The 15,160-nt window shown below is 41.2% G+C and overlaps 2 protein-coding genes across 5 annotated transcripts in view; one reads left to right on the top strand and one right to left on the bottom strand.

The window, feature by feature from the left end:
• Positions 1-15,160, bottom strand: part of kcnk12l (potassium channel, subfamily K, member 12 like) — a 20,179-nt gene continuing 5,019 nt past the window's right edge. The window contains exons 2-5 of one of the 3 annotated variants that reach the window (XM_088321809.1): positions 6,137-6,294; positions 4,117-4,167; positions 3,677-4,022; positions 1-1,178 (exon numbers count right to left, since the gene is read on the bottom strand). In XM_088321809.1, the coding sequence (XP_088177935.1) occupies positions 175-1,178; positions 3,677-4,022; positions 4,117-4,167 (1,401 nt within the window). In that variant the 5' untranslated portion in view covers positions 6,137-6,294 and the 3' untranslated portion in view covers positions 1-174. Of the gene's footprint in view, positions 1,179-3,676; positions 4,023-4,116; positions 4,168-5,697; positions 5,879-6,136; positions 6,295-15,160 lie in introns of those variants that run through there. The other 2 variants (XM_088321810.1, XM_088321808.1) reach the window with 2 other exon arrangements.
• The window catches only part of ccdc61 (coiled-coil domain containing 61), an 18,952-nt gene continuing 14,035 nt past the window's right edge, over positions 10,244-15,160 (top strand). For both annotated transcript variants that reach the window (XM_088321806.1, XM_088321807.1), the window contains exon 1: positions 10,244-10,443. The gene's annotated coding sequence lies outside the window, so the exon portion shown is untranslated. The remainder of the gene's footprint in view (positions 10,444-15,160) is intronic.

Consider the following 15,160-nt stretch of genomic DNA (forward strand, 5'->3'; position numbering starts at 1 on the left):
TAAATATAAGCATTTAATGTATTTTAATATGGTGTTTCAATGACAGGTGAGGCACAGCCCTGACTGCACGTCACTGACGAAACTCCAAAGGTCTGAAATACTGCTTTAAATGGAGACACGTTATTATTGCATTGAATTAGATGATTGTTTCAAAACGATTGGGTCCTACCAGTACTACCGATCCACACTGGTTTCCTGCAGACGGTTATTCATGATGCCCAGCGCCCCCACACCCTCCAAAAATCCATTCTGGTAAGATTGCCGTGGCCCCTGGTGGGCAGTTTCGCTCAGTTGCTTCTGCAGCAGTGCCAACGCCACCTTATTGGAAACCATGAATTCATTGACGGAGATGATCTCCCCCGATTGGCGGCGGCCTGCGTAGGCGCCTTCGGTTATCACCCCGGCATCCGTCTCGCTATCGAACACCGTCTCCGCCGAGCCGTCGGCGTAACGTTGCCTACCAGCCGGACGCTGCGTCGGTAGAGGTTGGACCGCGTTCCGTTTCAGCAGTTTTTGCCTTCGGCGAGCCGGCGGACGCCCTCCCGGGTGCTTCCTGTCGCGTTTGCACGGGCAGCAGAGCCATCGGCGATCGGCGGCAGGACGAGAGCCACCCAGGCACTCTCTGGGGCACAACACCTTATCCAAGATCCAGTTGAGAGTTTGTTTGATGACGATGGAAATGACGTTGAAGAGTGAGTAAATGCAGCAGACTCCCATAAGTATGAAAAGGCAGTTTCCCAACTGGTAGGCCTGCTGAGACTCGTAGTGCTGCCGCTGGCTGCTCACCAGATCTCCGAAACCGATGGTGCTGAAGGCCACAAAGCAGAAATAAAGAGACTCCACGTAACTCCAGTTCTCCATGGTGCTGTACAAAGTGGAAGCGCTGCACGCGATGGCCACCGATGCCAGACCCAGAATCAGCATCACGTAATAGACGGAAGGCTTCCAGTCCTCCAGGCTGTCCTCCTCCCCGGACGGATCCGCTCCGCTAGATTCATCAACGCCACCGCCGCAGCGAAACCGGCGTTCGTGGCACCAGCGCATGATGTAGGCCAGCATGGTGATGATCCTCTCCAAAAAGAGGTTGAAGAAGAGGATGGTGGCGGCGCAGCCGATCAGACCGTAAAATATCAGGAAGATTTTTCCGGTGATGGTCGCTGGCGTGGTCATGCCAAATCCTGGGGATGATAAACATTCTTAAAGTGGGATGGAGTGCGAGGTATTTCACAGAGTGAATCAAGGAAGCAAGGTTTTGGGTGCTCTGAGGAGAGTGGTGAGCAACAAGAGTATGAGTATGGTTGTTAAGAGGGGACTGTATGAGAGTGTGATTGTGCCGACTGTGTTGTGCGGTGCAGAGACTCGGAGCCTGAACGCAGATTTGAGAAGGAAATTAAATGTTTTTGAGATGAAGTGTTTGAGGAGTATGTTAGGAGTGACAAGATTGGATTGATTGAGAAATGAAATTGTGAGAGACAGAACTGGAGTAGTAGTGGAACTGAGCAAGCTTGTGGACAGGAGAGTACTCGGTTGGTTTGGACACATGGAGAGGATGGATGAGGAGCGAATGTTGAAGATGATCGACAGAGCAGAAGTCAATGGAAAACCAAGAGGAAGGCCGCGATTGACGTGGATGGGTGGTGTTATGAGTGCACTGCAGGAAAGAGGTCTAAATATAGTGGAAGCTAGAGCTCTTGTTGGTGCTAGGAACGAGTGGAGAGGTATTGTAAAAGGATAGTGGGATGTTTGGACGTGTTCTAAGGGATAGGCAGGGCACTCATATGATGCGGCAGGGGTAAACCAGTGAACGCTGTCGGGCCCTGCTGTTGAACAGAAGACTGTGTTAAGCACCCTGACTCGAGTGACATGGCCGCTTTCTGGTGTCCCGTTTCATCTGGAGGGACAAAAGCATGACCAACTTGGGTGCTGAGGTGCCCAACTTGTTTGGGTGTTTGGGTATTTGGATTGGCCACGGTCCCAAAAAATTAGTGTGTGTTTTGCTACTTTTTCCCTTTTTTATTTTCTTTGTTTTTGTATGTGTTTGTCTTGTTGTCGGCCACCCCTCTTGAGGGATATGACCAGGGTAGGTAGATAGATGGATAGATAGATAGAAGATTATAGCCAGGGTCCGCCCATATCTCTTTCAGGCAAACATTGAAGTGCTGGTGCATGCTTTTCTATCTTTTCGTTTGGATTATTGCAATGCTCTGGTCTTTACAAAAATAACGTTGCCAGCTTGTAGCTACTACAAAATTCAGCAGGACGTGTGGTTACAAGAGATTGGAGGGGGGATCAAATAACATCAATTTTAAAACAGTTGCATTAGCTCAACCTGCGTTTCAGGTTCCATTTTATATCAGCCATTGCGGTCCCTGAGGTCCTCTGCTAGCGGTTTGTTAACTGTTTCTCGGGTGAAAACCAAAACCTATGGTGAGGAAATGTCATGTGTGTGTCTGTCCGTGTGTCCGTTCGTCATGTGTCTGTCTCTCATCTGTCTGTCTATTGTCAGTCCATTTGTCTGTCCTTCTACCCGTCTATCACTGCATCTATTGTTATTTGTCCCTCATCTGTCCGTCTGTTTGTCTGTCTGTCTGTTCGTCCGTCCGTCCGTCCGTCATGTGTCTGTCTGTCATGTGTCTGTCTATTGTCACTCCATGAATCTGTCCGTCTACCCGTCTATCACACCATCTATTGTTACTTGTCCCTCATCTATCTGTCTGTCTGTCTGTTCATCCGTCCGTCCGTCCGTCATGTGTCTGTCTGTCATCTGTCTGTCTATTGTTTGTCCATTTCTCTGTCCTTCTACCCGTCTATCACTCCATCTATTGTTACTTGTCCCTCATCTATCTGTCTGTCTGTCTGTTCGTCCGTCCGTCCGTCTGCCATGTGTCTGTCTGTCATCTGTCCGTCTATTGTTTGTCCATTTCTCTCTCCTTCTACCCGTCTATCAGACCATCAATTGTTACTTGTCCCTCATCTATCTGTCCGCTGTTCTGTCCGTCCGTCGTGTGTCTGTCCGTCATCTGTCTGTCTGTTGTCTGTCCATTTGTCCGTCCTTCTACCCGTCTATCAGTCCATCAATTGTTACTCGTCCCTCATCTATCTGTCCGTCTGTCTGTCCGGCCGTCCGTCATGTGTCTGTCATCTGTCTGTGTGTTGTCTGTCCATTTGTCCGTCCTTCTACCCGTCTATCAGTCCATCAATTGTTACTTGTCCCTCATCTATCTGTTCGTCTGTCTGTCCTCCTTCTATCCGTCTTATCAATCCAGACAGACAGTCTGTTGCCCATCCTTCTATCTATCTATCTATCTATCTATCTATCTATCTATCTATCTATCTATCTATCTATCTATCTATCTATCTATCTATCTATCTATCTATCTATCTATCTATCTATCTATCTATCTATCTATCTATCTATCTATCTATCTATCTATCTATCTATCTATCTATCTATCTATCTATCTATCTATCTATCTATCTACCCTACTCTACTCTACTCTACTCTACTCTACTCTACTCTACTCTACTCTACTAACCAACAATTTTATCATTGTACATTTACTGTAAGAATTTCAATAGCACTTTTTGTTTCCGTCCGAAAAGTGCTACCGATTCGATTTGAAAAAAGCACAACGCTAATGTTCTCCCCAAATAAAGAAAAACTTACAAAGCTCACCAATAGTAGAGACCACTGTTCCGACAAAGTACAGAGCTCCCGAAAAGTCCCAGCGTGGCCTCAAGGCGTCCACTCGGATGCCCGCCCCGTTGGCCTCCTCGTACTGCCGGAGCAGGGTGTGCAGGGCCTTGGGGGGCACGCTGTAGCGGCGGGTGAAATTCTCCAGCTGTTGCCTCCACCGGCGACGGGCATAAATCTCAAAGGGATGCTCCAGGGCCGAGAAAACGGCCGCCCCGCAAAGCAGGTAGAGGAGAATAAGGGCGGCCAGGAGGAAAAAACGAGCGTTGTCCTGGTTGATGGGCGCGTTGGGGCGCCGGCCCTGAGCCATGCCCCCTACCCTCAGCAACTGCGCATGTATAGATTGTAGATTTTACATCATATGCACCTCTAAACTTAAGTGGGTTTTTTTTTCAATAAAAGCAGGATAAAACGTCTTGTACCTGGTCAGGTTCACTACAGAGTTCCTCTCCCTGAGCGAGGCTGCTGTGCATCTGTTGAATAAATGACCAGCAAAAGGAAGACCCTTAAGTTTTTTTCTTTTTTTGTGTGCGCACAGCACAGACTCAATGATGCTTCATCTGTCGCGCGCTGACATCATTTCTCCCGCCCACAGCATCTGATTTAGGTCTCCCGAGTTTGGCCTCATCTCCATGGAACATAGAAATTCCACATTAAAAGTCCACAATCACACACTCATTATCTCAGGTGAATCCATAACAACAAAGTCCAATGTTTTCCCATTCATTTAGATCAGGGGTGTCAAACTCATTTTAACTCGGGGGCCACACGATAGAACAAACATTCTGTCGGGGGCTGGACTTGTAGATTCAAGAGAAAGAAAAAGAGAGATAAAGAAATAACGTGTCGGTAGCTGGGACAGGAGAGCAAAAACGTGGTCGGGGTCGGAAGCGAGTCATAAGCCAAGACGGTAGAGCAGACGTGATCGGGATCAAAAACGGGTTGTAGCCGGGGACAAACGGGAGCAAAACGGAACAGGCGGGGGCCAGGGTCGAAAAAGGCTTGCCTTGTATACACGGAGATTCGCAGACGGACTGACAATAGGGAATTGACAGCACAGGGTTCAAATAATGACAGGGAGCCAATCAGAAACCGTGGTGCTTGGCTCCAAATGAGCAGGCACAGGAGCATTGCATCGGTAGTCAGTTTTCAGTAATCCATTATCCCACTATATTGTGGAAAATTGTCTCATTTGTGTGCCAGTGCGCTCTCTTTCATTCAAATTTACTTTTACCAAAACTGCAACAGCACCGACTGGTGGCGTTCCGTGGGATTTTTTCTATCAATGAAAGAAATATGCCTTGTCCCAAAAAAGGTTGAAACAGTGAGTACATTTTGAGCGCTGCTAAATAGTTAGCACAGATGAAGCATCCATCTCAAACTTGCACTGGACGCTCTAACATTAAGCTTTTAGATGGGCCGCAATCTATTACCTTGAGGGCCACAAATGGCCCGCGGATTGCAAGCTTGAGACCCCTCGCTCTAAGGCAGGGGTGTCAAACTCATTTTAACTTGGGGGCCACACGATAGAACAAACATTCTGTCGGGGGCCGGACTTGTAGATTAAAGGTAAAGAGAAAGAAATAAGAGAAAGAGGGAGGGAAAAGGAGAGAGGGCGGGACAAAGAAAGAAAAAAAGGGAGAGAGGGAGAGAGCGTGAGAAACAAAAGAGATAAAAAGAGAAGTCGTGAGAGAGGGGGAAAGAAAGGGAGAGGAAGAAAGAAATGCAAAGAGAAATAGAGCGACAGAAGGAGGGAAAAGAGAAAAGAAAGCGTGAAGGGTAGGAAGAGAGAAAGAGAAAAGAGAGAAAAGGAAAAAAGGAAGTTAGAGCAAAAGAAGTTAAAAAGACACAGAGAGAGAAAGAGACGAAGAACAACAAAAGAAGAGAAAAAGAGAGACATAGAGAGTGAAAGAAACATAGACAGAGAGTGGGAGAAAAAGGGTGGAAAAGAGAGAGAGAGAGTGAGAGAAAGAAATACAGTACAGTGTTTTTGTTCGAGGCACCTGGCTTTGGCAACATCAAGTTGACATATTTCAACCTGCAGCTTGTTTTTCTCTTGTGCTTCTCTGAGTGTTGTCTCGCGGGCCGGACTCAATCCCTTAGCGGGCCTGATCTGGCAGATGAGGTGTGAATGGGCGAGTGAGTCGTCTGTCCCCGTGTGTCCTGCGATTGGCTGGCAACCAGTTCAGGGTGTCCCCTGCCCACTGCCCGATGATTGCTGGGATGGGCTCCAGCACCCCCGCGACCCTACTGAGGATAAGCGGTTGCAGCTAATGAGATGAGATGAAAATAGTTCAATGGACGGTGTGCTTTGAGATTTTTGGACGATGAAAAGTGAGTTTTGGTTCAAAGAAGGTTGAAAAACCCTGTCGTCTACAGGAAGTCGCTTCTCCCCAAATTGTAAATAAATCCAACCGAAATGCTTGCGTGTACGTGCGGAACCTCTGATGGCTTTTAGTGGTCCCTGCAGACCGGGCGGGAGGTGTTTGTAGTCAGGGTTTGGCTTTCATCTTGTATGGAAGCGTAGAGGAGGGCAAGACTTCCTCCCGTAGGCCCTCTGATGGTTGAGTGGTTGTTGGAGGCAGGTGCCGACTTCATGCCTGCCGGACGCCATATTGCAAACTCAGAAAGAAACCGGTCGTGTTATTTCAGTCTTTAAACATTATACAATGTGGCAAACCAGTATTGAGTCATCTTCCTCTAGGTGGGCCTCACGTTATGTAAAATATTACAAATTCTTTCGAGTATATAAAAATGTGCATTTAATGATCACCTGTTTGCTCTTATTATTCATCTCAAAATTGTTTTATCTTTGATGAATAAAGCTTTTTTACCGCTAGGAAGTTCTAAATAAAACACAATTTCCCTTTAAAGCAGAGAGGTGACATGATGCGGACTTGAAATCGAAAAAATGATTCTTAGCATACAAATGTACCGAGTTGAACAGCATCTCTATGGAAACAGTCTGGTCCTTGCCGCCTGGTCTGGAGAGCAAAAGACAAACATGACCTTGAATTTGTTGTTGTTGTAATATTTATCCTCTTTAATCTTGCTACTGTACATTTCCTGTTGTTGAATTGTCTCAGAACACATCCACAAACTACCGTATTTTCCGCACTATAAGGCACACATAAAACCTGATTTTTTTTTAAAAGCTGACGATGCGCCTTATAATCCGGTGCGCCTTATATATGGATCAATATTGAATTGCAAGGTCTCGCAACTAAGAGAAGCAGCCACCGACTCCATTTTTCGTGTAGAAGAAGTGCGCTGTGCATACTGGGAAATATTAAACAACGATTCTCTTTTATTTGTGCGTTTGTATAAAGACCCTGAAATGGCTCCTATTAAGAGACACGCTTGTAACGCAGTTTAAACTCAAGGCGATCAGTCACGCAGTAGAACACGGAAATAGAGCAGCAGCAAGAGAGTTTAACATTAATAAATCGATGTTGCGGAAATGGAAGAAGCATGAGGATGAGCTGTTTACGTTTTACATTTTACAGTTATTAAGTTATTGCTTTATTGTTATTGTTTTGCACTTGTTATTGTTTTTGCACATTACGAGTGTCACTATATTGCGATTGCACTAACGTTTAATTTACCATAAGTGTATCAGACATTTTTTTGCGTGTTGACTAAATGGAGGAAAAGTAAAATGTTATGCCTTGCTGTTGTTCAAAGATGTTAAAGATGGGTCACAAAAATGCTTTACCTCAGAGAAAATAATAAAACGGCTGTTTATTCATTTTGGGAGTGAATGGAGTTGTGGAAAGCTTGTTTGTTATCTATTAATAAAGTTTGACTGACCTATCTGACTGTTTTGTTGACATTCCCTTTAGCGCAGCACCCTGTAATGGTTGCATAACGTAACTACATCCTCTACTGTAGCCAAGTCAAGTCAAGTCACATTTATTTATATGGCCCTTAATCACAAAAATGTCTCGAAGGACTGCAGAGGATTACAATTACAAAATTGCACAATTACCTGATCTTAAGCCAGCATGCACTTATAGCGCCTTATAATGCGGTGCGCCTTATGTATGGAAAAAGTTTTAAAATATATCATTCATTGAAGGTGCGCCTTATAACACGGTGCGCCTTATAGTGCGGAAAATACGGTAATAACATAAGTGCTCAACTCACTTTTTGGGCCAGTGTAGACAGGATGAATAAAGTATCTATCTATCTATCTATCTATCTATCTATCTATCTATCTATCTATCTATCTATCTATCTATCTATCTATCAAACATGTTATTGGTGTATGTTATTCTATCTACTTCATTTTTTAGCTTAGCATACTTCACCTCCATGTTTACTGTAATTGTACAGTATATAAAAGCATCAAAACGAACCAAATTTCACAAAAACATTTGTTTAAATGTTGCTATATATTTTGACCAAACTGTATTTGCATCAAACTGATTCTAGGCAAACCTTACAGAGTCATCAACACAGCCCAGAAAATCATCAGCTGTCCAAGTCAGGAGAACCGCAGAGCTGGCAACAGTATTAAGGACTCCTCTTACTTGGCTAACACCTTTAATCTGCTGCCACTAGGCAGACCCTACAGGTCCTCCTGTGTATTATTTAGCGCCTCCTAGTGGGTTTCTGTATTCATTAAACACAATAATAAAAAGGAATAATAAACGAGGACAGCACGGCGGAGCAGTGGTTAGCGCGTGTGCGGCACAGTTCTGAGGTCATGAGATTGAACCTCCTGTGTGGAGTGTGCATGTTCTCCCTGTGTTATTGTGTGGGTTTCCTCCGGGCACTCTGGTTTCCTCCCACATTCCATAAACATGCATGTCAGGTTAATTGGCCGGTCCAAATTGTCCCTAAAGCGAGTTTTCTGTCCCTATGTGCCCTGCGACTGGCTGGCAAGCAGTTCAGGGTGTCCCCTGCCCACTGCCCGAAGATAGCTGGGATGGGCTCCAGCACCCCCCGGGACCCTACTGAGGATAAGCGGTGCAGATAATGGATGGATGGATAATAAATGAAAGGAAAGAAGAATACAATTTAAAAAAATAAACATGGAAGAAGAGACGAAGAATGACAAAAGGAAGAAAAAAAAGAAAAATTAAACAGAGACTTAAAATCCCAAAAAGAAAACAAAAAAAGAAAAAAAGGAAAAACTGAAAGAGGAAATAAAATGAGAAAAAAGAGTCAAATAAATGATAAAGGAAAAAACATGACGTTGCGTAGAGAAAAGAAGAAAAAGGTGGGAAAGGGAGTAAAATAAAATAAAAAAAGACAAAAAGTGAAAGAAAGAAGGAAAAAGAAGAAAAATGAAAGGAAAACTGGGGGAGGGGTCTTAAGACATTTTGTTTTGGTGTAGCTGTAGCAGCAAGATGGCCAAAAATGACGTCAGTTTTTTGGGGGGGGGTCATAGCTTGTAATTATGTTGGGATGGTAGGTCCATTTGAGAAACACTGGTCTCTATTTTGTTTTGTACTGTTATATTCCGTTCCATTTTCTTATTTTATTTTACTTTACTTTGTTATTTCACTTGACTCTATTCTATTCTATCTTATTCTATTCTATCTTATTCTATTCTATTCTAATCAAGACATCAAAGCGAATCAATAATAAGGATCCATTTTTATTTCAAAGTGCCTTTCTGTACACCCAAGGTCGCTGTACACAAAATAAAAACAGTGATATCAACAAAATAGAAATAACCAGGGTTGGGTAGGGTTACTTTAACTTGATTACTTTCAATTACTTTTGGATTACTCCAATACCAAATATGCTAATAAAAGACAAAAGAAACTAAATATGAATAAAATGACTCAATTTTGTGCAGGCTTGGGGAGTAACGGAATACATGGAACGGCAAAAATGATGTCGGCAAGGTGTTTGGATTTATTTTCATTTTGTTTCTGTCGCATTTTATGTTCGTTTTGCCGGATATCAAAGAGATCAAAGCCAGGAGAGAAAGCTTACCACGTGTTGTAAGTCATCATTTTAATCCAAACATCTTGCCGACATCATTTTTGCCGTTCCATGTTATCCGTTACCCCCCAAGCCTGCACAAAATTGAGTCATTTTATTCATATTTAGTTTATTTTGTCTTTTATTAGCATATTTGGTATTGGAGTAATCCAAAAGTAATTGAAAGTAATTAAGTTAAAGTAACCCTACCCAACCCTATTAATATGTCATGGTTTCAGTTATTTCTTCACGTGTGTTTTCACAGTAAGCAATAAATCATTTTGTGTGACAATAAATTGATTGAGTATTGTTGTAATTCCTATTTTTCTTGGTGGTTTTCAAAATAAAGTCTGAAAAAGGATGAGCAGTCCCTTTTTTTAACATACAAAAAATGAAAAGCCACTGCATTAAAAAGCTGTGAGGCCGTTTATGACAAGAAAAGTACACCCAAAACTCTTAAAATATGTGTTAAAACGTTGCCAAATGCATCAGTTGAGAATATTCATAAGCGCCGATACCACACATTACTGTTTTTTTTTTCATGCAATGACACATTTAAACCTATAGAGGACAGTAATGACCCGAAACCACCCAAAACCAATCAACCAGAAGACGCAGCCAAGCAAACGAAAACCGAAGAAGAAGAATTGAACGTTTCCCGGTAATTGACGCGCCTCCGATTTCTCCCCCTATCAATTTGATTTGGGACCCGCGGCCAAGTAGCAAGAAAACGGATTATTGACAAGTTCTTCCCCCGCCATGTTTTCCCCAAAATAGCAGGGCATTTTCAAGCCCCGTCGCTGGAACCAAAGGTAGGTGTTTGGCTATATCCCCAACCGCCCCAAAATATGTTTTATTTCTAGCTTCACTTTAAAAAGCTTCCCGGGGATTTCGCCTCGTCGTTACTACCGTAACAAGCGTGCTAGCTTGCTAATGCTAACCGAAAACGCTCCAGCGGTTACTTAAATCAATGTCGAGGGACGTGACCGTTTTGGGACGTTTGTTGGTCGCGGTGAGAAATAATTTACGCTCTGTGTGATTTGGTGACCGTCGTAAAACGCGAAACATTGTTTTTATCCTTGGGAGAACGTGACTATTCGTATCCAAAGTTAATTCAAGTGGCTCATTAGCGCCCCTAGCGGCGTGATTTGAGGGGTGGAAACGTGTGGCTCGCGAGCCAGGAGTTATCATACCTGTCGCGCTCCAGGGCTCCATGCCCTTACAAATTGTCGTATTTTCCCTTACAAAATACAAAATAATCTTACACCATATTTTTTTCAAACTTGTTTGTTTGTGTAGTTTAACATGTTATATTGCACATGTTTCGTCATATCATATATATTGTTAATTAACATTTTGTTGTGAGATACTGAGTTGCTCGACATGCCCTTACAAACTGTCGTATTTTCCCTTACAAAATACAAAATAATCTTACACCATATTTTTTTTCAAACTTGCTTGTTTATGTAGTTTAACATGTTATATTGTACATGTGTTTCGTTATATCATAAGTATTGTTAATTAACATTTTGTTGTTAGATACTTAGTTGCTCGACGTGAATGAGGTTTATTATAAAAAAAAGTTCAAAAATGAAGTCGCTCGGACGTTCACCGTAGAAGGAAAAAATTCATGCAAATAGAATTAAGTAGAATAATTCCTTTTTTTTTTTAATTCAAAGTATTCATTCATTTCCTGTATTAAATTATTGTTGGTAATATACTGATCAAAGGGATAACCACTAACCTGTTTTTTTTTTAATTTTCTCCTTTTATACTTCCATAATTGACAAATTTGCGTTTTTCCGTACAAATTTTCTTGTACGTCATACACTTAAAATGCATAATAAACGTACTTTGTACGGCAAAAACGTACAGGTTGACAGGTATGAGTTATTCATATTAAGGCCGCAACAAATAATCAATAAAATCGATTATTAAAAGTCTTGGCAGCTAATTAGATCATTGATTCGTTGTATCTTGTGATTTATGCGCCATTAAGTACGTTCGTGCAATGTAAATAAAAGTGCACACTGTTCCATTGTGAAATGTGATCTGCATTTATATAGCGTTTTTCAAGACAGTGATGTAAACAAATGTACATCACAAATGTAAATCAGTGCTTCACATTTCCCAATAGCGGGCGTGCAGCCATGTAAGGCGCTAACCTGCTTATTGGGGGTATTCAGTGTCTTACCCAAGGACACTTCGACATGTAACACGGGGGAGCCGGACTCGAACTGCGATCTCTTGATCCCAAGACGAGCGCTCTACCTCCTGAGCTACTGTGACGCTGAGAATTGTATTTGGTCCAGCAGGACTGTTTTTATATAAAGTTCTTACATTTTGTAAAATCCTTAGTTTTTTATTTTTGAACATTGCGTCATTACAAACAAAACTGGTAGTTAACAGTTTTCAAGGGAACAGAAGGTGCTGCAGAAGAACAGATTAAAATAAAAAATCAGAAAATAAGTAAATGAAAAAAAAATAATAATGACACTTAAACTCTTAAGAATATTTACATAATTTCTGTATTGGGTTTGTTTATCATATGCAAAGATTTAATCCCTTATAACAAATTTGTGGACAAAGGTTTTTGAGTTTTTCCTTGCCCTCATGTAGGTTTTAGATCAGGGGATGGTGTCATAATAGTCTGTAGTGTGCAATAATCGGTGGTCTGTGCAGCCCTTTGGGACTGTCCCTTCTCAAGGGTTTCTTAATTTTCCTCATGTTAAGGTTTTTGAGTTTTCCCTTGCCCTCATGTAGGTTTTAGATCAGGGGATGGTGTCATAATAGTCTGTGGTTTGCAATAATCTGTGTTCTGTGCAGCCCTTTGGGACTGTCCCTTCTCAGGGTCTCTTAATTTTCCTCATGTTAAGGTTTTTGAGTTTTCCCTTGCCCTCGTGTAGGTTTTAGATCAGGGGATGGTGTAATAATAGTCTGTGGTTTGCAATAATCTGTGGTCTGTGCAGCCCTTTGGGACCGTCCCTTCTCAGGGTCTCTTAATTTTCCTCATGTTAAGGTTTTTGAGTTTTCTCTTGCCCTCATTTAGGTTTTAGATCAGGGGATGGTGTCATGATAGTCTGTGGTTTGCAATAATCTGTGTTCTGTGCAGCCCTTTGTGATTAAGGGCGTCACAAATACACATGACTAGACTTGACAAAACTTTAAAAGTGGGTTTACATTAGTGATTGCATAATGAAGCCCCATAAAGCAGTGAAACCCTCAAGGGAAATGCTCCACACACAAGTATGGAATTCAAGATGAATCATGACCTCAACTGCGCCATCATGTGGACAGAAAAATCTATCACATGCTTTTGTAAAATACGCTCTGAATACAAAATTATATATTTGAAGAGTGTGTTAGGAGAGTAGTAGAGTAAGAGTGTATCATGAATTGTTCCTTGTTACTTTGTTTTTATTCAACAAGTGAAATTAGAAGGTAAAATAAAGTGCTCATTCATCATTTTTATTTAAAAACACTATATTCTCAAGTTTTTGGACCAAGGCCTTTTTATTAAAGAGAATTTCACCTGCTTTGAATAAAACCTCATTCATAAGGTACAGATAAAGCAGGGTTGCATAGATAGGTGATATCAAGTTTGTAAAGATTTGGAAGTGCAGCTTTTATTTCGAACCACGCTCAAACCTAGCGAATCATTTCTTCAATCAGTCGTGGGGCTTCAAATGTCGCCGGGAACGTCATGAACACACACTTCGCCTCATGGTCAATGAATGCTTTTTTAAAATACTCAGGGATTATTTCAGGGATTTGAACCAAGAAGCCTGTCACTAGTTCCAGCATCTCCCACGCTACTTCCTTTTATGTTTTGTTCCGTACAAGCTAGTTTATGTTCCAACATATTATTTTAGACTTTTCTTATTGTATATTAAAGGTTTTTATAGAGCACGTCGAGTTGCTTTTTGGTGTCTGAAAGGTGCTGAACAAATACATTTAGATTATTTTGACAACATCAAGCTAAAGACACGTCCCCGGTACGTCACAAAAAACAACTCTTTACACTTTCATTGAAACACCAAACCGTGTCCATTGGCCCCATCCGATATGGCTGACTGTTTACATTCTGGCCTATCAATCAGAATTTCCTTCATTGTTATAGATAACAACGTAGCGAGCATGGTTTACAACGAGATTTGTTTGTGACTTTAATTTTGGGTACAGCACAAAAAACTCATTTACTAACAAACGAAACGACTAAGTATTTGCATAAAAACTGCTGTCCAATACAATGATATAGTACTTAAACATGTGCCCAATGAAAGTAGGCTGAAGTCGAAGCTTTCAACTGCCTACCCCTATTCGAATGTTTTCTTGTTGGAAACACATTTTTTAAATCAAACCAGGAATACAGAACGGTTCCTCACAAAAACTATAATAAAAATAAAATACACTCCAGGCTTGTAATTATACTGCTAGTGACTCATTAACATATAATACCCAAATAAACTATTGTTGTTATATTAATCATCTTTAGTATACGAGCATTAGTATTTGAACGCTTAGACTTGACATGCAAAGATAAACTATTATTATAAAGATATGAAAGAAAAAATATCAGGGGTAAATATTTACGAGCTAGTTCTTGTGTTTCAGAACAATAGTGTCTCCAAAATAGTGCAGCAACACATTTCCAAAATAAGAGGAGAAATCAAATAGGAATATATATTTTTCTATACACATTCAAGAAATATATTTCCTTGGCTTGTGTCCTTGTTTTGTGTGGTGATGGCCCCAGGGAAGAAACTGTCTAGAGTCTGTCCTTGTTTTAAGGGATTTTACCAAGAGTGCCAAGCAGTCATTCCGATTTTTTTTTCCTTCCGTTATATTTTCCGGTCCCTTTAGCCAATGAATTGCAGCAGAACATGCATGCAAGTGCGACATATCTCTTTTAGCATTTTAAGGCTGGTTAACTCATTTATTTTTATTAGGGATGGATTATTTTTTTTAATTTCAAGACTGTTGTTGATGCCCAACTAGAATACTTGTCTTTTCAGTTCCAGATACTGATTCCACTTAAATGAAAAAAAAGCATTTCCCGGAAAAGTGTAACTGAAACATTATATTTCTGCCTAAAACCGCAAAATCTAGTATTCCTCGGTTTTCAGACTGTAAAACGGACACTAGGGGTAAGCTGATACTGGTATTTACCATTGTTAAGAATACTGATACTATAAACAGTGTGTATTATTAAACTTCACTTATTAATAAACCAATATTGATTTTAAACAATAAGTAAAAATACAGATCATTAAAAAATGTATGTTTTTGATACCTGTGGGGAAATTTGTATTGATTTGACATAGTCCTAACCTAGAGGGCAGTGACATAATTGTTTGCCATCTTACCGCTACGGGGACCAATTTTTTCCATAGCACTTTTTAAGTACTCTATAGCGAAACGTTATATTGGGTATTTTTGTATTCTATATCTTTATTTTATTTTTCAACACAAACAGGAAAAAGAGAAAAAGTGTGGTTTGGAATCACTTTGAGTCTCCATAGTTTGTAT

This window comes from Urocampus carinirostris, chromosome 17 (genome assembly GCF_059441175.1).
Source record: "Urocampus carinirostris isolate Australia breed hairy pipefish chromosome 17, RoL_Ucar_1.0, whole genome shotgun sequence".
Taxonomy (NCBI): domain Eukaryota; kingdom Metazoa; phylum Chordata; class Actinopteri; order Syngnathiformes; family Syngnathidae; genus Urocampus; species Urocampus carinirostris.